Raw genomic sequence first — 24,439 nt, forward strand, 5'->3', positions numbered from 1 at the left:
TATCTTCAGGTCTATGAGGTTGTATCTTCAAGTTCTATGAGGCTGTATTTTCAGGTTCAATGAGACTGTATCTTCAGATTCTATGAGGTTGTATCTTCAGGTTCTATGAGGCTGTATCTTCAGGTTCTATGAGGTTGTATCTTCAGGTTCTATGAGGCTCTATCTTCAGTTTCTATGAGGCTCTATCTTCAGGTTCTATGAGGCTCTATCTTCAGTTTCTATGAGGCTCTATCTTCAGGTTCTATGAGGCTCTATCTTCAGGTTCTATGAGGTTGTATCTTCAGGTTCTATGAGGCTCTATCTTCAGGTTCTATGAGGCTCTATCTTCAGGTTCTATGAGGCTCTATCTTCAGTTTCTATGAGGCTCTATCTTCAGGTTCTATGAGGCTCTATCTTCAGGTTCTATGAGGTTGTATCTTCAGGTTCTATGAGGCTGTATCTTCAGGTCTATGAGGTTGTATCTTCAAGTTCTATGAGGCTGTATTTTCAGGTTCAATGAGACTGTATCTTCAGATTCTATGAGGTTGTATCTTCAGGTTCTATGAGGCTGTATCTTCAGGTTCTATGAGGTTGTATCTTCAGGTTCTATGAGGCTCTATCTTCAGTTTCTATGAGGCTCTATCTTCAGGTTCTATGAGGCTCTATCTTCAGTTTCTATGAGGCTCTATCTTCAGGTTCTATGAGGCTCTATCTTCAGGTTCTATGAGGCTCTATCTTCAGTTTCTATGAGGCTCTATCTTCAGGTTCTATGAGGCTCTATCTTCAGGTTCTATGAGGCTCTATCTTCAGTTTCTATGAGGCTCTATCTTCAGTTTCTATGAGGCTCTATCTTCAGGTTCTATGAGGCTCTATCTTCAGTTTCTATGAGGCTCTATCTTCAGTTTCTATGAGGCTCTATCTTCAGGTTCTATGAGGCTCTATCTTCAGGTTCTATGAGGCTCTATCTTCAGGTCTATGAGGTTGTATCTTCAGGTTCTATGAGGCTCTATTTTCAGTTTCTATGAGGCTCTATCTTCAGGTTCTATGAGGCTCTATCTTCAGGTTCTATGAGGCTCTATCTTCAGCCCCTATAAGCTGATGATTTCTCAGAGCCCCCTCTGTTGGATTACAAGGAAAAATACTGTTACTTAACAATGGCTGATTGTGAATTGAAACACACCACTGCAGTCATTTAGACAAACATTAGCTTTGTAGTCACAACCTGATAACAGTTGCTTGGTTGGTATAAATTGCATGACGAAGCACAAACTCTGCACTCTGATATCAAATGGGAAGAACCAAAGATTTGAGCTTTTCAGAGGTTTTAACTTTGCATCTACATGGGGATCAAGGTGAGATAACAGACCTCGAGTTCAGTGACCCAGAAATATTGATCAGCTGCGTTTTGACTGAGAATGCCTGTCCCATAGAATGTGAAAATACAGCATACACTCTGAAGCAGGGTTCATTCATAGTGCAAGACCAGGGATTTCTGACTGATTTCTTCGAGTCTGTGATGATACAAATGCATTTCGACACATTTTTCGAACGGTCCATTATCTATGCTCTAGTCATGCTGGACTGAGTGGGTTGTGTTGCATCAGGAAGATAAGCAGACAGCCAGATATCTCTCTCAGCACAGGGCAGGGGAGACATGTCGGTTAATTTTTGACCGAACTGTCAGCTGACTCTCAGAGCTTCTGTATAAAACGGAGGGAGTTTCTGACAAACTGCCTGCAGCAAAGAGGATATTAAAGGTAAGCACATCATCACCTCACTGATATATGCTGAACAACATGATTCACTTTTTAATTTTTGGTAAAAAAGTAGAATTTGAAGTGAAGCTCTGATGACAAAGTTTGTAAGAATTTAGACGATGAAAAGGAGTCTTATTATCAGAGTTTCCTGACATTAGGTTAGTGGTATTAATTATTGAATGGCCTGCTGTGGTAGTGTGTCTCTGAGTGTATTTTCCTTGGATAGGCTCTAAGGATGCGGAGTATCTTTGCAAGCTGTGCAGTCGTAGTGCTGCTGCTGGCTGCAGCCTGGGCGGACCACCACGAGCACCATGACCACCAACACCATGACCCCCACGTCCACCACCACGGTCCTGAACACAGCCATGAGGGCGAGATGAGCTGCCACGAGTTGTCCAATCCCAACGCTGACTTTGCCTTTGCCCTCTACAAAAACCTGAATGCCAAGGCTGAGGCTGGAAAGAACATCTTCTACTCACCACTGGGCATCTCCACCGCCCTGTCCATGCTGTCTACAGGGGCTGGAGGTGACACCCACAGCCAGCTGTTCTCCAGTCTGGGCTACGGCGCCTTAAACCAGAGTCAGGTCAATGAAGCCTTCGAGCATCTTTTCCACATGCTTGGCCACAGCCAGGAGAACCAGAAGCTGAATGTTGGTAACGCTGTTGCAGTGCGCACTGGTTTCAATCCTCAGCAGCAGTTCCAGAAAGACGTCAAGCACTACTACTCTGGGGACATCTTCAATGTCGACTTTACAAAACCTGCTGAAGCTGCAGCTGAGATCAACACACTCATTGCTAGTAAAACTCAGGACAAGATAAAAGACATGGTGAAGGACTTGGACGCTGCAACGGCCATGGTGCTGATCAACTACGTCTACTTCAGAGGTAAGATTTGTGAACATGAGGAGAAAGACACATATCGAACCTTTAAGAACAGCGTTCATTCAGAGCTTTGACAGTTAAAACATGCAAACAGACAATCAGACAAGTTATAGGAGGCAAGTCAGAGCAGTCACTTAACCCTCGTGTCGTCCTGTGGGTCAAAGTGACCCGTTTTAAAGTTTGAAAATGTGGGGAAAAAAATATTTTCACAGTGAAACTTCTGATGTCCACATTTTTGGGAAATCTTTGAACATTTCTTGGTGGAAAAAAGAAAATGTTAAAAATGTTTAAAGAAAATTTACAAAAAAAATCAATGATTTTTATGTGAATGTTCTCAAAGAAAATATTAGAAGTTTTACTGATATATATGGAATCACTTTAGATATTTTTAGGATTTTTTTGGGAAGATTTTTACTCTTTTTTTTGAAAATATTTACAAGAATATTCTTGCCAAATTTGGGGCATTTTTTAAATTAAAACTTTTGAGGGAAATTTTTAAGTAATTATTGGAATTGCCTTCCTGAAGGTTTTGCAAATTTTTAGAAATTTGGGGATTTTTTTTTTGCTGAATTTTTTTCAGACAAGGAAAGAATATTTTTTGGTGCCCGTAAATGAGGAGGGTTAAAATAAATAGTAAAAATGGCAATTAATGAAATAAATAATTAGGAGGATAAGCACACAACTCAAACAAGGGAACTAGGCAGTTTGAAAATTAAAGAACAAGGTTGAGGGTTAAAATTAAAAATCCAAAAAGTAGAGAATTAAAAAATTTGAGAGACAACATCAGACCAAAAAACAAACAAACAAGCAGCTAAAAGTCAAATAAAACCAGAGAGAACATCTAAAATAAACAGGACAGAATACAGAATAAAACACTACAAAGCTAAAAGTAAACCTCACATAAAAACAGGTCTGTAAAAGTGGATTTTAAGAAGTGATTTAAAAGAAGTTCCAGATAAGCACACTAAGACACTGCATCTGTACATGCACATTTTATTGTCTTATTTAAGGGGCTGAGGGATGGAGAGCGCCACAAACAGCTGGACAGACTAGAAACGGAGACATTTTCAAACGACATGGTCAAATAAGTAAGCGTTTTCAGCATTTCTGTCATCTTCCCTCTCTGCTGTCTTGTACAGGACAGTGGGAGAAACCCTTCGACAGTAAGCACACAAAAAAGGCAGACTTCCATGTGGACGAGAACACCAAAGTCGAGGTGGACATGATGTCGAGGACAGGACGCTATGACTTCTACCAGGACGTCGACAACCACACCACCGTCATCCTGCTGCCGTACAAAGGAAACTCCTCCATGATGGTGGTTCTGCCCGATAAAGGCAAAATGAAGGAGGTGGAGGAATTCATCAGCAAGGAACACATCCATCACTGGCACGACTCACTCCGCAGGAAGTAAGACAAGACTTTGTTTTGCGTCCTCAGGTTCATGTCGTAAAGTGTGCCATGGATGCATTCATAATGTGTGTGGGGAATGTCTTGGCATATGTTTTATGCTCAGAGTATCCCAAATTATTACAGCTCATACTGCGTGAACAAATCATCTCCACACTGCAGTGAATCGGACACTTGTGATGTTCTTTGTTTTGCAGTAGCGTGGATCTTCACATGCCGAAATTTTCCATCTCTGCTGATGCCTCCTTGGATAGCACACTAAAAGAGCTGGGAGTGACAGACGCATTTGGAGACAACGCTGATTTTTCAGGCATATCTGACGAGATCAAGCTCAAGGTGTCAAAGGTAACATTCGCATCAACTGGAAACTTAAAAGCAGGGGTGTCCAACATGAGGCCTGAAGGCCAAAAGTGGTCCTCCAGAGGGTCCAATCCGGCCCTCAAAGTGTAAAAATTACAGAGAAGACATTAACTGCAGATTGTAAATTAGTAAAACTATAAATTTAAAATCATTTCTAGACCATGACAAGTTGTTTGGATCAGAAAGTAAAATACTAGATTGTTGTTTTGTCATTTTGTGTCTCATTTTTTAAATATTTTGTCTGATTTTTGTCGTTTGTCTCATGTTTTTGTCTCTTGTTTCGTGTTGCTTGTCTCACGCTTTTGTCGTTTTGTTTCTCATTTTTGTTGTTCATTTTTGATCTCATTTGTGTAATTTTTTGTCTCACTTTTGTCGTTTGTCCATTTTTTTGTCGTTTTGTAACTTTTTTGTCTTGTTTCGAGTCATTTGTCTCATTTTTGTCATTCTGTGTCTTGTTTTTGTCATTTTACGTCGCATTTTTGTAATATTTTGTCTTGTTTTTGTTGCTTTTTGTCTATTTTGTCATTTAAATAAAGTAATACATTATTCAGTTCCAGGTGACTAAATGTTGTGTTCCTTTGTAGACACTCTGTGATCTGAAAGTTGTAATGTAGAAATGATAAACTGAGGATGAATGTTGATGAAACGGAACGTATTTTTCTTCATAAATTTCAGGTTGTTCATGATGTTTTGTTAGAAGATAATTCCTTAAATGTGAACATTTTCAGAATGTATTTTTTTGCACTAAAACAAAGGAACCATTAGGAGTTGTGATTATTTATAGGTTATTATGCTGTGATTTTACTGGTCCAGTTCAGTGGAGATCAGAATGGACTGAACATGGAACCTGAACTGAAATGAGTTTGACACCTCTGCTTTAAAGTCATATTCCTATTTCACAAACACGTGTAGTAGATGGTGCAAAGACCATCTATCCTGCAGCATCTCCAGCTTTTAAGATGCCAGGCTGACTGTTGTATCCTGGTTCGTCTTCAGGTGTCTCATCAGGCTGTGCTCAGTGTGGATGAAACGGGAACAGAAGCTGCAGCGGCCACCACCGTCGAGATCATGCCCATGAGCATGCCTGACATCATGGAACTCAACAGGCCCTTCATGATCTTCATCCTGAAGCACTCGACCAGGAGCATCCTCTTCATGGGCAAAATCAACAACCCCACAGCCGTGTAGAGACGCCCAGAGAACTCGTGTTGCATTTTCGCACTGCAGTAGGTTTTGTAACTTCGGGACATTTTAACCTTGTCATCCAGAAATGCCACAAAGGTGTCGTCATGATGTTAGGACCACCGGAGAAATGATGAATAAAACAACACATATATCATCGAGTAACAGCATCTGGGTTTACGCATATCTTAATACATCTTTCTAAATTGTATCTGACTATTTTATATGATGCAGTTAAAGAAAAAAACACCAAAAAACACCAGAAAGACAACCTGGTATTTTACTGTTTCTGCTTCAGTGTGGTTCAACAGGAAGTGAAATAAAGACTTGTCTTGAACTGATATTGTTTATGTTTCTGTCTACTTTAGTGCACAGTTCTCTTGAGTATAACATTTTAATACCAACTAGTGCTGAATTATTGAGAAAAAGGCAACAACTGCTACATTAAAAGGGAATTATCTGAAACAACCAGGGACACATCATACATTAGTGAAGGGTTCTTCCTCTATATATGAATTTTTGGTGACCTTTGAAGAGGTTCTAGTGCCAAAAGTCTGACAATTGACTAGAAAATGAATGAACTGACTGCTTTGGGCCACACATCTCAACCAGCAATTAATCAAACACTAACTGATGAAAAAGAAACAATGCTGTTACATGAACGCAACAAACTGAAGACTGAAGGAATGAGTGGAGAGACACAGCAGATGCAGGTGTAACAATACATCCCATATAGCTACTGTATGAACACTCTCGTTAACGTGGTGGTAGGACTACAGGGGTCCTGGGTTCTAATTTACGACATGAAAAATGAACCCAGTAGCCTAGCCGCGCTAGACAACCCACGGCAACGAATTTAATTCTCTGCCAGGGTGGGTCTAGTTACCCTCCATAAGGCTCGAGGTTGGATTCTCCTAAAACTGGCCGGACCAATCACCATGAAGTGTAGAGTCAGAAGGCGGCGTAACTAAGTGACGACAGAGGCGCGACGATTCTGACAGAAACAACCGGCGCACAATAAACAGTTATCTTTCGACTCGGCTTTGGCCACAGCCCTTAAAGATTTGAAGCTAAAATTCAACTTGAACGATAAACAAAGGACGGCACTGAAGTGTTTCATTGAGAAGAAAGACGTATTTGGACTTATGCCGACGGGATATGGCAAATCCTTAATATACCAGTTGGCTCCGCTGGTTGGGAAGCTAATGGGACTTAGCCACAATCCGGCGCTCTAGGAACTATGTCAGCCTATTCGTTGCGTTGATTGGTTGTATACCTACCCAATTGCTGCAGAGTGATTTGAAAGACAACCTTTTAGCCCGCCTCCCTCCCTGTCGAGAGTTCCTAGAACCATGTGTCTTAAGAGCTGGGTCTAGCGCAGCTAGGCTATGAACCCAGGTCAACAGGAGATACAACAGAAAAATGATCCTGGAACTCAGGAGGTCCTTCCTACCTGAGGTAATCAGACTGTACAATTCCTCCCCTTTCTGCAGAAAGGATACATAATGAACAAACTTTCTGTTGTGCAATATAACCGAACTCTTTCTTAGTAGACTCGAGAGCAATGCATCTGTTTACTTCGGTCCATTTTCTGTTAATCTTTCTAGTTTTTAGTATGAGTATACAGTCACGTTACACACTTAAGGCACTTTACACACTGTAACACTTCACACAAACACTTTTGGAAGTAGAGTAAAAGATTAGCCTCTGCTTTCTACTACATCGCTGGTTTGTGCAATGCTGGTTTTATGTTTAATGTTTTACATGAGGATTGACTTCTAAACAACCTGTGATGATAAAGTCACTTAACAGCTTAGGTTACTTCTTATGAGACGTTTTGCTTCTTTTTCAGTAGTTTCATGTTTCTTTGTTGCCATTTTGTGGAAGTTTGTGGAAGTTTTGTGTCTCTTTGTGTGTCTATTTGTTGTCGTTTTGTGTTTCTTTGGGCTCATTTTACATCTCTGATTGTTATGTTGCATCATTATTTTACTTCTCATTGTAAATGTTTTGTGTCTTTGTATTAGTTTTCTGTCTACTTGTGGTTGTCTTTATTCACTCTGTGGTCACATTTGTTTTTCTCATGTTGATGGTACTTCACGTTTTAGGGGTTGAGAGAAATGCAATCTCAGTTTTCTGTATGTGTACGCATGTAGCAGAACCGACAATAAAGCAGATTTTGACTTTGATCTGTGGTCATTTTGCAGTAGTCTCTAGTAGTAGTAGTAGTAGTCTGTGTGCCTTTATTGTAGTTTTATGACTGTTCTTTGGAAACTCTGGCCTTGCTAATGATTGTCTGTTTTTTGTTTCAGTGTTTTTATTGTTGCTTTGTTTGCTTCTCTTTGTGGATGTTTGTCCCTCCATAGCAGTCTTCTGTCATCAATCTTTTTGCTGTTGTTTTGTGACTCTTTATAGCTGCTTTGTGTCTCATTGTAGTTTTTTTTTTTTTTTTTGCTGCTCTTTGTGGTCATTTTGCCTGCTGTAGTTGTTGAGCTGAATCCAAGGACATTACCAGAATGCAGCAGTAGCAGAAAAGAGGTGCTGATGAGTGATCACTGATTTAGAGCACCTGGTAAGGACTGGGTGAAGCTCAGTCATTCAGTCTTCAGAAGAGAAAGAAGCAAGGAAAGAGGAAGGAGATCCAAGTCCACTTATGTCAATGGTTGGCTGACTGTTTGTTTGCTTTCATGGTGTTTAAAAGGTACCTGGTCAACTCGTGCGTATGTAAAACCAATACATTACATCTTTGTAGCTACTATTAATGGTAAATGGTCTGTATATATATAGCACTTTACTATACCTGCAAGGTACCCAAAGCGCTTAACATGATACGTCACATTCACACACTGATGGCGGAAGCTGCCATGCAAGGCGCTAACTACGACCCATGAAGAGGAATTAGGGGTTAGGTGTCTTGCTCAGGGACACCTCAACAGGCCAAGGATCAAACCAGCAACCCGTCGGTTGCAGGATGGCCACTCTACCCACTGATCCACTTGGATGACATACTAAACTATGATGTTTTTGGTAATATTTTGGACGAAATACTAAACCATGACGTTTTTGGTCATATTTTGTACAACATACTAAACTATTATGTTGTTGGTCATATTTTGGACGATATACTAAAGTATGACGTTTTTGTCACATTTCGATGACATACTAAATTATGACGTTTTTGTCATATTTTAGACGACATACTAAACTAGAAAAGCACTCAGAGAGCGCAGACCTCTGCCAAGGATGGAGACATTCCCATGGAACATTGTATTCACACACATTTATGTACGATTGAGAACATTTTGGATGACATACTAAACTATGAAATTTTTGTCACATTTTGGACAACATTCGAAAATATGACATTTTACTGAAATTTTGGACGACATACTAAACTCTAGGTTTTCTCACATTTTAGACCACATAGTAGACTATGACTTTTTTCCACATTTTGGACGACATACTAAACTATGATGTTTTTGTCACATTTTGGACGACATACTAAACCATGACGTTTTTGTCACATTTTGGACGACATACTAAACTGACATTTTTGTCATATTTTGGATGACATACGAAACTATGACGTTTTTGTCACATTTTGGACGACATACTAAACTATGACGTTTTTGTCATATTTTGGATGACAAACTAAACTATGACGTTTTTGTCACATTTTGGACGACATACTAAACTATGATGTTTTTGTCACATTTTGGACGACATACTAAACTATGACGTTTTTGTCATATTTTGGACGACATACTAACCTATGATGTTTTTGTCCCATTTTGGACGACATACTAAACTATGACGTTTTTGTCACATTTTGGACGACATACGAGACTGTGACGTTTTTGTCAGTTTTTGGACGACATACTAAACTATGACGTTTTTGTCACATTTTGGACGACATACGAGACTGTGACGTTTTTGTCATATTTTGGACGACATACTAAACTATGATGTTTTTGTCACATTTTGGACGACATACTAAACTATGACGTTTTTGTCATATTTTGGACGACATACTAACCTATGATGTTTTTGTCCCATTTTGGACGACATACTAAACTATGACGTTTTTGTCACATTTTGGACGACATACGAGACTGTGACGTTTTTGTCAGTTTTTGGACGACATACTAAACTATGACGTTTTTCTCATATTTTGGACGACATACTAAACTATGACGTTTTTGTCATTTTTTGGACGACACACTAAACTATGACGTTTTTGTGACATTTTGGACGACATACTAAACTATGACGTTTTTGTCACATTTTGGACGACATACTAAACTATGATGTTTTTCTCATATATTGGGTGACATACTAAACTATGACGTTTTTGTCAGTTTTTGGACGACATACTAAACTATGACATTTTTGTCACATTTTGGACGACATACTAAACTATGACGTTTTTGTCATTTTTGGACGACACACTAAACTATGACGTTTTTGTGACATTTTGGACGACATACTAAACTATGACGTTTTTGTCACATTTTGGACGACATACTAAACTATGATGTTTTTCTCATATATTGGGTGACATACTAAACTATGACGTTTTTGTCATATTTTGGACGACACACTAAACTATGACGTTTTTGTGACATTTTGGACGACATACTAAACTATGGCGTTTTTGTCAGTTTTTGGACGACATACTAAACTATGATGTTTTTCTCATATATTGGGTGACATACTAAACTATGACGTTTTTGTCATTTTTTGGACGACACACTAAACTATGACGTTTTTGTGACATTTTGGACGACATACTAAACTATGACGTTTTTGTCACATTTTGGACGACATACTAAACTATGATGTTTTTCTCATATATTGGGTGACATACTAAACTATGACGTTTTTGTCACATTTTGGACGACACACTAAACTATGACGTTTTTGTCATATTTTGGACGACACACTAAACTATGACGTTTTTGTGACATTTTGGACGACACACTAAACTATCATGTTTCAGTTACATTTTGGACAACATACCAAACTATGACTCAGAGAGCGCAGACCTCCACCAAGGTTATTGACATTCCCATGGAACATTGTATTCACATACATTTATGTACGATTTAGAAATTGAAGTATTGTATTGTATTTTCATGAACAATTTTATTCCATTCTTAATTAATCAACAGGGAGAGAGGAAAACAAGAAACCCATGCAGTAAAGGATCATGAGCTGGAATTGAACCTGAGTCTCTGACGCAGTTCTGTTTACCAATCACCTTCTTAACCAGCTGAGCTATCTCAACACCTTGTTCTAATATGTTGGACGACATACTAACCTATGATGTTTTTGTCATATTTCAGACCACATAATAAACCACATACTAAAAAATTCAAAGTGATGCAGAATCCAGGATTTTTTCCATATTTTGGACGATATACTAAAGTATGACGTTTTTGTGACATTTTGGACGATATGCTATACTATGACATTTTTGTCATATTTTAGACGACATACTAAACTAGAAAAGCAACCAGAGAGCGCAGAGCTCCACCAAGGAAAGTGCAATTCCCATGGAACATTGTATTCACATACATTTATGTACGATTTCGAACATTTTGGACGACATATTAAACTAGGAAGTTTTTGTCACATTTTGGACAACATACGAAAATATGACATTTTACTGAAATTTTGGACGCCATACTAAACTATGATGTTTTTGTCATTTTTTGGACGACACACTAAACTATGAAGTTTTTCCGACGTCATACTAAACTATGACGTTTTTGGTTGACATACATGTTTAGGCCTATAGGCTGCTGGGGGACTTCTCTTGATGCACTGAGCCCTTCTCTATCTACCTTTACATTTAATATGTATACTGTTATTGCAGTACATTCACTCTGTTTGCCCCTGTGCTATTTCTCCGAGTGTCCCTGGTCCCAGAGCTGGATGCTTCAGATCTGCGGTTGATGTTCCACCAGCTGGTCCAGTCTCCACCATGTCCACTGTGGGATGCTGCTGCTGACCTTCCTCCAGCCCTCCGCTTCCAGCTCCCCTTTTCCACCAGTCAATTCTGGATTGCCCTCACTATACTTGTTATGCTAACTTACATACTGTTTGAATTTTACTGCTAGCTATATATGGAGTATGTTTAATGTCAGAGCCGTACATCATCAGAGTAAACTATGAGTCAGTTTTCAATGTTAGCTTATACTTTGTTTGTGTCACATATCTTGTCATACATGTATCCAAATGTGTGTTGTACTTTCCTTGCTTTCCCACCCCTCCCTTTCCTCCTATCCCTCCCCCTTGCCCTCCTCTGTCCCTCTCAACCCGCCCGGCCAGCAGATGGGTCCCCCCTATATAGAGCCGGGTTCTGCTTGAGGTTTTTTCCCTGTTAAAAGGGTGTTTTCCTTGCCACTGTCACCTTTGGGCTGCTCTGGGGGTCAGGCACATGGGTTCTGTAAAGCGTCTTGAGACAATTTGACTGTAATTGACGCTATATAAATAAAATTGAATTGAATTGAAATTGAATACTAAACTATGACGTTTTTGTCAGTTTTTGGACGACATACTAAACTATGACGTTTTGTCACATTTTGGACGACATACTAAACTATGATGTTTTTCTCATATTTTGGACGACATAATAAACTATGACGTTTTGGTAAGCTTTTGGACGACATACTAAACTATGATGTTTTTGTCATTTTGGACAACATACTAAACTGTGACATTTTGGTAAGCTTTTGGACGACATACTAAACTATGACGTTTTTGTCACATTTTGGACGACATACTAAACTGTGACATTTTGGTAAGCTTTTGGACGACATACTAAACTATGACGTTTTTGTCACATTTTGGACGACATACTAAACTGTGACATTTTGGTAAGCTTTTGGACGACATACTAAACTATGACGTTTTTCTCATATATTGGGTGACATACTAAACTATGACGTTTTTGTCATATTTTGGGTGACATACTAAACTATGATGTTTTTCTCATATTTTGGACGACATAATAAACTATGACGTTTTGGTAAGCTTTTGGACGACATACTAAACTATGATGTTTTTGTCATTTTGGACAACATACTAAACTGTGACATTTTGGTAAGCTTTTGGACGACATACTAAACTATGACGTTTTTGTCACATTTTGGACGACATACTAAACTGTGACATTTTGGTAAGCTTTTGGACGACATACTAAACTATGACGTTTTTGTCACATTTTGGACGACATACTAAACTGTGACATTTTGGTAAGCTTTTGGACGACATACTAAACTATGACGTTTTTCTCATATATTGGGTGACACACTAAACTATGACGTTTTTGTCATATTTTGGACGACACACTAAACTATGACGTTTTTGTCATATTTTGGACGACACACTAAACTATGACATTTTTGTCATTTTTGGACGACACACTAAACTATGACGTTTTTGTGACATTTTGGACGACACACTAAACTATGACGTTTTTGTGACATTTTGGACGACACACTAAACTATCATGTTTCAGTTACATTTTGGACAACATACCAAACTATGACTCAGAGAGCGCAGACCTCCACCAAGGTTATTGACATTCCCATGGAACATTGTATTCACATACATTTATGTACGATTTAGAAATTGAAGTATTGTATTGTATTTTCATGGACACATAAGTCATATATTTTCATGAACAATTTTATTCCATTCTTAATTAATCAACAGGGAGAGAGGAAAACAAGAAACCCATGCAGTAAAGGATCATGAGCTGGAATTGAACCTGAGTCTCTGACGCAGTTCTGTTTACCAATCACCTTCTTAACCAGCTGAGCTATCTCAACACCTTGTTCTAATATGTTGGACGACATACTAACCTATGATGTTTTTGTCATATTTCAGACCACATAATAAACCACATACTAAAAAATTCAAAGTGATGCAGAATCCAGGATCCTTTCCGGAATTGCCACCAAAATTAAATCAGCTCTTCCTCTTACCATAGTCTACATCCCCTGAAGATTTCATCTGAATCTGCCCAGGCGTTTTTGAGTTATCTTGCTAACAGACAGACGGGCACACAAACGCCGGGTGTCACATAACCTCCTTGGCGGAGGTAACTATGATGTTTTTGTGGTATTTTGGACGACATACTAAACTATGACATTTTTGTCATATTTTGGACGACATGCTAAACTATGACATTTTCATAAGCTTTTGGACGACAGACTAAACTATGATGTTTTTGTCATATTTTGGACGACTTGCTAAACTATGACATTTTTGTCATATTTTGGACGACTTGCTAAACTATGACATTTTTGTCATATTTTGGACGACTTGCTAAACTATGACATTTTCGTCATATTTTGGACGACATACTAAACTATGATGTTTTTCTCATATTTTGGACGACATACTAAACTATGACGTTTTTGTCATATTTTGGACAACATACTAAACTGTGACGTTTTTGTCACATTTTGGACGACATACTAAACTGTGACGTTTTTGTCACATTTTGGACGACATACTAAACTGTGATGTTTTTGTCATATTTTGGACGACATAATAAACTATGACGTTTTGGTAAGCTTTTGGACGACATACTAAACTATGAAGTTTTTGTCATATTTTGGACGACATACTAAACTGTGATGTTTTTGTCACATTTTGGACGACACACTAAACTATGACGTTTTTGTCATATTTTGGACGACATAATAAACTATGACGTTTTGGTAAGCTTTTGGACGACATACTAAACTGTGACGTTTTTGTCACATTTTGGACGACACACTAAACTATGACATTTTTGTCATTTTTTGGACGACACACTAAACTATGACGTTTTGTGACATTTTGGACGACACACTAAACTATGACGTTTTGTGACATTTTGGACGACACACTAAACTATGACGTTTTTGTGACATTTTGGACGACACACTAAACTATCATGTTTCAGTTACATTTTGGACAACATACCAAACTATGACTCAGAGAGCGCAGACCTCCACCAAGGTTATTGATATTCCCATGGAACATTGTATTCACATACATTTATGTACGATTTAGAAATTGAAGTATTGTATTGTATTTTCATGAACAATTTTATTCCATTCTTAATTAATCAACAGGGAGAGAGGAAAACAAGAAACCCATGCAGTAAAGGATCATGAGCTGGAATTGAACCTGAGTCTCTGACGCAGTTCTGTTTACCAATCACCTTCTTAACCAGCTGAGCTATCTCAACACCTTGTTCTAATATGTTGGACGACATACTAACCTATGATGTTTTTGTCATATTTCAGACCACATAATAAACCACATACTAAAAAATTCAAAGTGATGCAGAATCCAGGATCCTTTCCGGAATTGCCACCAAAATTAAATCAGCTCTTCCTCTTACCATAGTCTACATCCCCTGAAGATTTCATCTGAATCTGCCCAGGCGTTTTTGAGTTATCTTGCTAACAGACAGACGGGCACACAAACGCCGGGTGTCACATAACCTCCTTGGCGGAGGTAACTATGATGTTTTTGTGGTATTTTGGACGACATACTAAACTATGACATTTTTGTCATATTTTGGACGACATGCTAAACTATGACATTTTCATAAGCTTTTGGACGACAGACTAAACTATGATGTTTTTGTCATATTTTGGACGACTTGCTAAACTATGACATTTTTGTCATATTTTGGACGACTTGCTAAACTATGACATTTTTGTCATATTTTGGACGACTTGCTAAACTATGACATTTTCGTCATATTTTGGACGACATACTAAACTATGATGTTTTTCTCATATTTTGGACGACATAATAAACTATGACGTTTTGGTAAGCTTGTGGACGACATACTAAACTATGACGTTTTTGTCATATTTTGGACAACATACTAAACTGTGACGTTTTTGTCACATTTTGGACGACATACTAAACTGTGATGTTTTTGTCATATTTTGGACGACATAATAAACTATGACGTTTTGGTAAGCTTTTGGACGACATACTAAACTATGAAGTTTTTGTCATATTTTGGACGACATACTAAACTGTGACGTTTTTGTCACATTTTGGACGACACACTAAACTATGAAATTTTTGTCATTTTTTGGACGACACACTAAACTATGACGTTTTTGTGACATTTTGGACGACACACTAAACTATCATGTTTCAGTTACATTTTGGACAACATACCAAACTATGACTCAGAGAGCGCAGACCTCCACCAAGGTTATTGATATTCCCATGGAACATTGTATTCACATACATTTATGTACGATTTAGAAATTGAAGTATTGTATTGTATTTTCATGGACACATAAGTCATATATTTACATGAACAATTTTATTCCATTCTTAATTAATCAACAGGGAGAGAGGAAAACAAGAAACCCATGCAGTAAAGGATCATGAGCTGGAATTGAACCTGAGTCGCTGACGCAGTTCTGTTTACCAATCACCTTCTTAACCAGCTGAGCTATCTCGACACCTTGTTCTAATATGTTGGACGACATACTAACCTATGATGTTTTTGTCATATTTCAGACCACATAATAAACCACATACTAAAAAATTCAAAGTGATGCAGAATCCAGGATCCTTTCCGGAATTGCCACCAAAATTAAATCAGCTCTTCCTCTTACCATAGTCTACATCCCCTGAAGATTTCATCTGAATCTGCCCAGGCGTTTTTGAGTTATCTTGCTAACAGACAGACGGGCACACAAACGCCGGGTGTCACATAACCTCCTTGGCGGAGGTAACTATGATGTTTTTGTGATATTTTGGACGACATACTAAACTATGACGTTTTTGTCATATTTTGGACAACATACTAAACTATGACATTGTTGTCATATTTTGGACGACTTGCTAAACTATGACGTTTTGTCATATTTTGGACGACTTGCTAAACTATGACATTTTTGTCATATTTTGGACGACATACTAAACTATGACATTGTTGTCATATTTTGGACGACATACTAAACTGTGACGTTTTTGTCACATTTTGGACGACATACTAAACTATGACGTTTTGTCATATTTTGGACGACTTGCTAAACTATGACATTTTTGTCATATTTTGGACGACATGCTAAACTATGACTTTTTCATAAGCTTTTGGACGACAGACCAAACTATGACGTTTTTGTCATATTTTGGACGACATACTAAACTATGACGTTTTGTCATATTTTGGACGACATACTAAACTATGACGTTTTGTCATATTTTGGACGACTTGCTAAACTATGACGTTTTTGTCATTTTTGGACGACATACTAAATTATGACGTTTTGGTCATATTTTGGACGACATACTAAACTATGACGTCTTTGTCATATTTTGGACGACATACTAAACTATGACGTTTTTGTCACATTTTGGACGACATACTAAACTATGACGTTTTTCTCATATATTGGGTGACATACTAAACTATGACGTTTTTGTCACATTTTGGACGACATACTAAACTATGATGTTTTTCTCATATATTGGGTGACATACTAAACTATGACGTTTTTGTCACATTTTGGACGACATACTAAACTATGACGTTTTTCTCATATATTGGGTGACATACTAAACTATGACGTTTTTGTCACATTTTGGACGACATACTAAACTATGACGTTTTCTCATATATTGGGTGACATACTAAACTATGACGTTTTTGTCACATTTTGGACGACACACTAAACTATGACGTTTTTGTCATATTTTGGACGACACACTAAACTATGACGTTTTTGTGACATTTTGGACGACACACTAAACTATCATGTTTCAGTTACATTTTGGACAACATACCAAACTATGACTCAGAGAGCGCAGACCTCCACCAAGGTTATTGACATTCCCATGGAACATTGTATTCACATACATTTATGTACGATTTAGAAATTGAAGCATTGTATTGTATTTTCATGAACAATTTTATTCCATTCTTAATTAATCAACAGGGAGAGAGGAAAACAAGAAACCCATGCAGTAAAGGATCATGAGCTGGAATTGAACCTGAGTCTCTGACGCAGTTCTGTTTACCAATCACCTTCTTAACCAGCTGAGCTATCTCAACACCTTGTTCTAATATGTTGGACGACATACTAACCTATGATGTTTTTGTCATATTTCAGACCACATAATAAACCACATACTAAAAAATTCAAAGTGATGCAGAATCCAGGATTTTTTCCATATTTTGGACGATATACTAAAGTATGATGTTTTTGTGACATTTTGGACGATATGCTATACTATGACATTTTTGTCATATTTTAGACGACATGCTAAACTAGAAAAGCAACCAGAGAGCGCAGAGCTCCACCAAGGAAAGTGCCATTCCCATGGAACATTGTATTCACATACATTTATGTACGATTTAGAAATTGAAGTATTGTATTGTATTTTCATGGACACATAAGTCATATATTTTCATGAACAATTTTATTCCATTCTTAATTAATCAACAGGGAGAGAGGAAAACAAGAAACCCATGCAGTAAAGGATCATGAGCTGGAATTGAACCTGAGTCTCTGACACAGTTCTGTTTACCATTCACCTTCTTAACCAGCTGAGCTATCTCGACACCTTGTTCTAATATGTTGGACGACATACTAACCTATGATGTTTTTGTCATATTTCAGACCACATAATAAACCACATACTAAAAAATTCAAAGTGATGCAGAATCCAGGATCCTTTCCGGAATTGCCACCAAAATTAAATCAGCTCTTCCTCTTACCATAGTCTACATCCCCTGAAGATTTCATCTGAATCTGCCCAGGCGTTTTTGAGTTATCTTGCTAACAGACAGACGGGCACACAAACGCCGGGTGTCACATAACCTCCTTGGCAGAGGTAACTATGATGTTTTTGTGATATTTTGGACGACATACTAAACTATGACGTTTTTGTCATATTTTGGACAACATACTAAACTATGACATTGTTGTCATATTTTGGACGACATACTAAACTATGACATTTTGTCATATTTTGGACGACATACTAAACTATGACATTTTTGTCATATTTTGGACAACATACTAAACTATGACATTGTTGTCATATTTTGGACGACATACTAAACTATGACATTTTGTCATATTTTGGACGACTTGCTAAACTATGACATTTTTGTCATATTTTGGACGACATACTAAACTATGACATTGTTGTCATATTTTGGACGACTTGCTAAACTATGACGTTTTGTCATATTTTGGACAACATACTAAACTGTGACGTTTTTGTCATATTTTGGACGACATACTAAACTATGACGTTTTGTCATATTTTGGACAACATACTAAACTGTGACGTTTTTGTCACATTTTGGACGACATACTAAACTATGACGTTTTGTCATATTTTGGACGACTTGCTAAACTATGACATTTTTGTCATATTTTGGACGACATATTAAACTATGACATTTTTGTCATATTTTGGACGACATGCTAAACTATGACTTTTTCATAAGCTTTTGGACGACAGACCAAACTATGACGTTTTTGTCATATTTTGGACGACATACTAAACTATGACATTTTTGTCATATTTTGGACGACTTGCTAAACTATGATGTTTTTCTCATATTTTGGACGACATAATAAACTATGACGTTTTGGTAAGCTTTTGGACGACATGCTAAACTGTGACATTTTTGTCACATTTTGGACGACATACTAAACTATGACGTTTTTATCACATTTTGGACGACATACTAAACTATGACTTTTTGTCATATTTTGGACGACATACTAAACTATGACGTTTTTATCACATTTTGGACGACATACTAAACTATGACGTTTTTGTCACATTTTGGACGACATACTAAACTATGACGTTTTTATCACATTTTGGACGACATACTAAACTATGACGTTTTTGTCATATTTTGGACGACATACTAAACTATGACATTTTTGTCATATTTTGGACGACTTGCTAAACGATGATGTTTTTGTCATATTTTGGACGACTTGCTAAACTATGACGTTTTGTCATATTTTGGACGACATACTAAACTATGACATTTTTGTCATATTTTGGACGACATACTAAACTATGATGTTTTTCTCATATTTTGGACGACATAATAAACTATGACGTTTTGGTAAGCTTTTGGACGACATACTAAACTGTGACATTTTTGTCACATTTTGGACGACATACTAAACTATGATGTTTTTTCGTATTTTGGACGACTTGCTAAACTATGACATTTTTGTCACATTTTAGACCACATAGTAAACTATGACATTTTTTCCACATTTTGGACGACATACTAAACTATGACGTTTTTATCACATTTTGGACGACATACTAAACTATGACGTTTTTGTCATATTTGGGACGACATACTAAACTATGACGTCTTTGTCATATTTTGGACGACATACTAAACTATGACGTTTTTGTCACATTTTGGACGACATACTAAACTATTATGATTTTGTCACATTTTGGAGGACATACTAAACTATGACATTTTTGTCATATTTTGGATGACATGCTAAACTATGACGTTTTTGGTCATATTTTGGATGACACACTAAACTATGACGTTTTTGTCACATTTTGGACGACTTACTAAACTATGACGTTTTTGGTCATATTTTGGAAGACATACTAACCTATGATGTTTTTGTCATATTTTGGACGACATACTAAACTATGACATTTTTGTCATATTTTGGACGACATACTAAACTATGACATTTTTGTCATATTTTGGACGACATGCTAAACTATGACTTTTTCATAAGCTTTTGGACGACAGACCAAACTATGATGTTTTTGTCATATTTTCGACGACATACTAAACTATGACATTTTTGTCATATTTTGGACGACTTGCTAAACTATGACGTTTTGTCATATTTTGGACGACATACTAAACTATGATGTTTTTCTCATATTTTGGACGACATAATAAACTATGACGTTTTGGTAAGCTTTTGGACGACATACTAAACTGTGACATTTTTGTCACATTTTGGACGACATACTAAACTATGACGTTTTTGTCATATTTTGGACAACATACTAAACTATGACATTTTTGTCATATTTTGGACGACTTGCTAAACTATGACGTTTTGTCATATTTTGGACGACTTCCTAAACTATGACGTTTTGTCATATTTTGGACGACTTGCTAAACTATGACGTTTTTGTCATATTTTGGACAACATACTAAACTATGACGTTTTTATCATATTTTGGACGACATACTAAACTATGACATTTTTGTCATATTTTGGACGACTTGCTAAACTATGACGTTTTGTCATATTTTGGACGACTTGCTAAACTATGACGTTTTTGTCATTTTTGGACGACATACTAAACTATGACGTTTTTGTCATATTTTGGACGACATACTAAACTATGACGTTTTTGTCATATTTTGGACGACATACTAAACTATGACGTTTTTGTCACATTTTGGACGACATACTAAACTATGACGTTTTTGTCATATTTTGGACGACATACTAAACTATGACGTTTTTGTCATATTTTGGACGACATACTAAACTATGACGTTTTTGTCACATTTTGGACGACATACTAAACTATGACGTTTTTGTCACATTTTGGACGACATACTAAACTATGACGTTTTGGTAAGCTTTTGGACGACATCCTAAACTGTGACATTTTTGTCATATTTTGGACAACATACTAAACTGTGACGTTTTTGTCACATTTTGGACGACGTGATTTTTAGCCATTTTGTTGAAATGATTAATCGAAGACAGTTTGCTCAGTAAGATAACAGATCAATCACAAATAACAGAAACGTTTGTCTTTAAAGTTGTTGGTTAAAGTTCACCTGAACTGAGAAGAATCCATCGATCCGTTATCTATACACTACTTCATCCTCATTAGGGTGTGTCAGTTATTCTGAATGATTAGAATGAGGTGCTTTATGTCTTCATCAAATTCTCCTGATATCTGCTGTTTTCTCAAATATTTTCATAATTATATGATGACTGTATCCAACCTCACTACAAATATGACTCACTCACAGGTCTTTACCCTGGTTGCGTTGATTGAGTTGTATGAGTGAAGGCCAGTCAGAAGTTGGCATCAGACATAAAAGGTTCATCCTCATTAATGTTCAACAGAAACTGTCAGCTGACTCTCTTTGGCCTGCTTGATATAATGATGAAGTTTCTGCCAACCTGCACCACAGAGGACCTTATCGGTAAGCACCAACATCATTGAAATATGCTGAGTGTTTGCATCAATTCTAACCACTTGGAATTGAATCTCAGAAGTAAATCACAGTTTAGATTGAAGCTTCTGTGTTTATTTCACTGTTAACATGATGAATGATGTAAAAAGATTTCAGTGACTGCTTCTTTTATTATTCTCATTACATACAACATTCTAAAATATCTGCTGTCTTTTTATTCCTCTCTGTACTTTGTTTGCTTTTAACCTATCATGGTTAAACTCCAATTACAGTTCACTCCTTCTGGTTTTCTTTTCATACTAACAGGCTGTAAAGATGCGTGGGATCTTTGCTAACTGTGTCCTGGCAGCACTGCTGCTGGCTGGAACCTGGGCAGACCACCACCAGAACCACCACGCTGACTTTGCCTTTGCCCTGTACAAAAACCTGAATGCCAAGACTCAGGCCGGAAAGAACATCTTCTACTCACCACTGGGCATCTCCACCGCCCTGTCCATGCTGTCTACAGGGGCTGGAGGTGACACCCACAGCCAGCTGTTCTCCACTCTGGGCTACGGCGCCTTAAACCAGAGTCAGGTCAATGAAGGCTTCCAGCATTTTTTCCACATGCTTGGCCACAGCCAGGAGAACCAGAAGCTGGATATTGGTAACGCTGTTGTATTGCGCGCTGGTTTCAATCCTTCTGAGAATTTCTTGAAAGAAATCAAAGATTACTACTCCGGCCACATCTTCAATGTTGACTTAATCAAACCTGCTGAGGCTGTAGCCGAGATCAATGCGTACATCAGTAATAAAACCCATGACAGAATCAAAGATATGGTGAAGGACTTGGACCAGGACATGGCTATGATGCTCATTAACTATGTCTACTTTAAAGGTAAGAAGCAAGTTGAAAGTCTGTGTCTTAATGTGTAGTTTACCAAGAGGTTAGGACACAAACACATGAAAAATCAGTCAGCTGGAATGACCTGAACATGATGCATGAAGGTTGGGAAGCAAACTGTGATATAATTTGTTCTGACATATTTACATGACTGTCATCATCCCCTCTCCACTGTCTCATATAGGAGAATGGGAGGAGCGCTTCATCAAATTCTTGACACGCAAAGCAGACTTCCATGTGGACGACACCACCAAAGTTCAGGTGGACATGATGACAGGAAGAGGAAACTACGACATCTACAATGATGCTGACAACCACACTACCATCATCATGGTCCCGTACAAAGGAAGCACCTCCATGATGATCGTTCTGCCTGATAAAGGCAAGATGAAGGAGGTGGAGGGATACATCAGCAAGGAACACCTCAGACACTGGAGAAACTCAGTATCCCAGCGGTAAGAGGAATCACATTCTCTTTTGAATTCAGCTGCCTGGTTGTAGATACAGTGTGTTGCAGACAGAGAGAACATTGCACTTCTGATAATGATTGAGGAATTGTTGACTGGATCAGATAAATTTAATTTGCTTGAATGTGTTCATGGTTTAACTTGATGGCAAAAGCAGGAATTTCACTGTCTGACATCGATAATGTTCTTTGTTTTTTCAGCTCATTTCTCTTGTATTTGCCAAAATTTTCCATCTCTGTTGCTGCTTGTCTGGGAGACACATTGAAAGAATTGGGCATAACCAAAGCTTTTGAGGACAATGCTGATTTCTCTGGGATATCGGATGAGACTATGCTCAAAGTCTCAAAGGTAGGAGTTCATTTTTATTCGGAGATTTTTATGGAACAACCACAAATTAGCACTGATCTCCCTTTGCTTTGTTTTCCACAGGTTTCCCACATGGCTTCGCTGAGTGTCACCGAGACGGGAACAGAGGCAGCAGCCGTCACCATCCCTCAGGTGATGGTAGTGAGCGCGCTACCACATGTCGTAATTGACCGGCCCTTCTTGGTTTTTATCATGGAGAGGTCCGCTAGGAGCATCCTCTTCATGGGCAAGATCAGTAACCCAACACTCATGTAAACCTGTACACTAGTGAAATGAGAATCATGATCAACAGTATCACCATGAGGATCCTATACTGATGCTGTAGTACTTGTATATTTACTTGTACCTGCGTATCTTTGCAGGGCACTCTACAAAAATACTATTAAAGAACACATTCTCGAAAATGTTTCAGTGGTTTTCCATGTAGGCGCTATCGATAATACAGGCGCGTCCTTGCAGCATGAAATAGACAAAAAAATGTGATATCAAACACAAAATTGATGCATCTGTGATTAAATACATTTTCTCAATTTGGTCATCAACTACATTCACTTTGCAGCTTTATCCAGCAGCTAATTCCGTGCAGTTTAACAGTTAAGTTCTGACTGGTATTACCACAGACAGAGGTTGTGTAACCCGATGGACATCAGCCTCACATGACTCTTCGCCCTCTGACGAGTCAACACAGGAGTTGCTGCAGAGTATTTACACAATCAGTACCCATAAACTTTGTCTCCCGTGTCAGCCCCCACACACTGACTTCTGAAAAACAAGAAAACATGAGTAAGACGTGTCTGAATCAGAAAGCTGAGTGGGCAGCTCTTTAGAAGTACTAAAACCCTCCCAATCTGTCTAGTCTGCTGAGCATGAAGAGCTGCTGCTGAGAAATGAGCAGCGGTGAGCAGTGTTGCTGCTTGTAC

At 37.8% G+C, this 24,439-nt stretch overlaps 3 protein-coding genes across 4 annotated transcripts in view; all 3 read left to right on the top strand.

Annotated features, from left to right (window-relative positions):
* The window catches only part of clmnb (calmin b), a 214,117-nt gene that overhangs the window by 23,859 nt on the left and 165,819 nt on the right, over positions 1-24,439 (top strand). The window lies entirely within an intron of this gene.
* Positions 1,935-5,913, top strand: LOC110962392 (alpha-1-antitrypsin homolog). Its single transcript, XM_022210343.2, has 4 exons — positions 1,935-2,623; positions 3,760-4,030; positions 4,228-4,375; positions 5,387-5,913. The coding sequence occupies exons 1-4, from the start codon at positions 1,972-1,974 to the stop codon at positions 5,576-5,578; spliced, it is 1,263 nt and encodes a 420-aa protein (XP_022066035.1). The 5' UTR covers positions 1,935-1,971; the 3' UTR covers positions 5,579-5,913.
* Positions 21,688-23,923, top strand: LOC110961822 (alpha-1-antitrypsin homolog). Its single transcript, XM_022209584.2, has 5 exons — positions 21,688-21,812; positions 22,110-22,680; positions 22,871-23,141; positions 23,354-23,501; positions 23,583-23,923. The coding sequence occupies exons 2-5, from the start codon at positions 22,119-22,121 to the stop codon at positions 23,772-23,774; spliced, it is 1,173 nt and encodes a 390-aa protein (XP_022065276.1). The 5' UTR covers positions 21,688-21,812; positions 22,110-22,118; the 3' UTR covers positions 23,775-23,923.

Source organism: Acanthochromis polyacanthus, chromosome 16 (assembly GCF_021347895.1).
Source record: "Acanthochromis polyacanthus isolate Apoly-LR-REF ecotype Palm Island chromosome 16, KAUST_Apoly_ChrSc, whole genome shotgun sequence".
Taxonomy (NCBI): domain Eukaryota; kingdom Metazoa; phylum Chordata; class Actinopteri; family Pomacentridae; genus Acanthochromis; species Acanthochromis polyacanthus.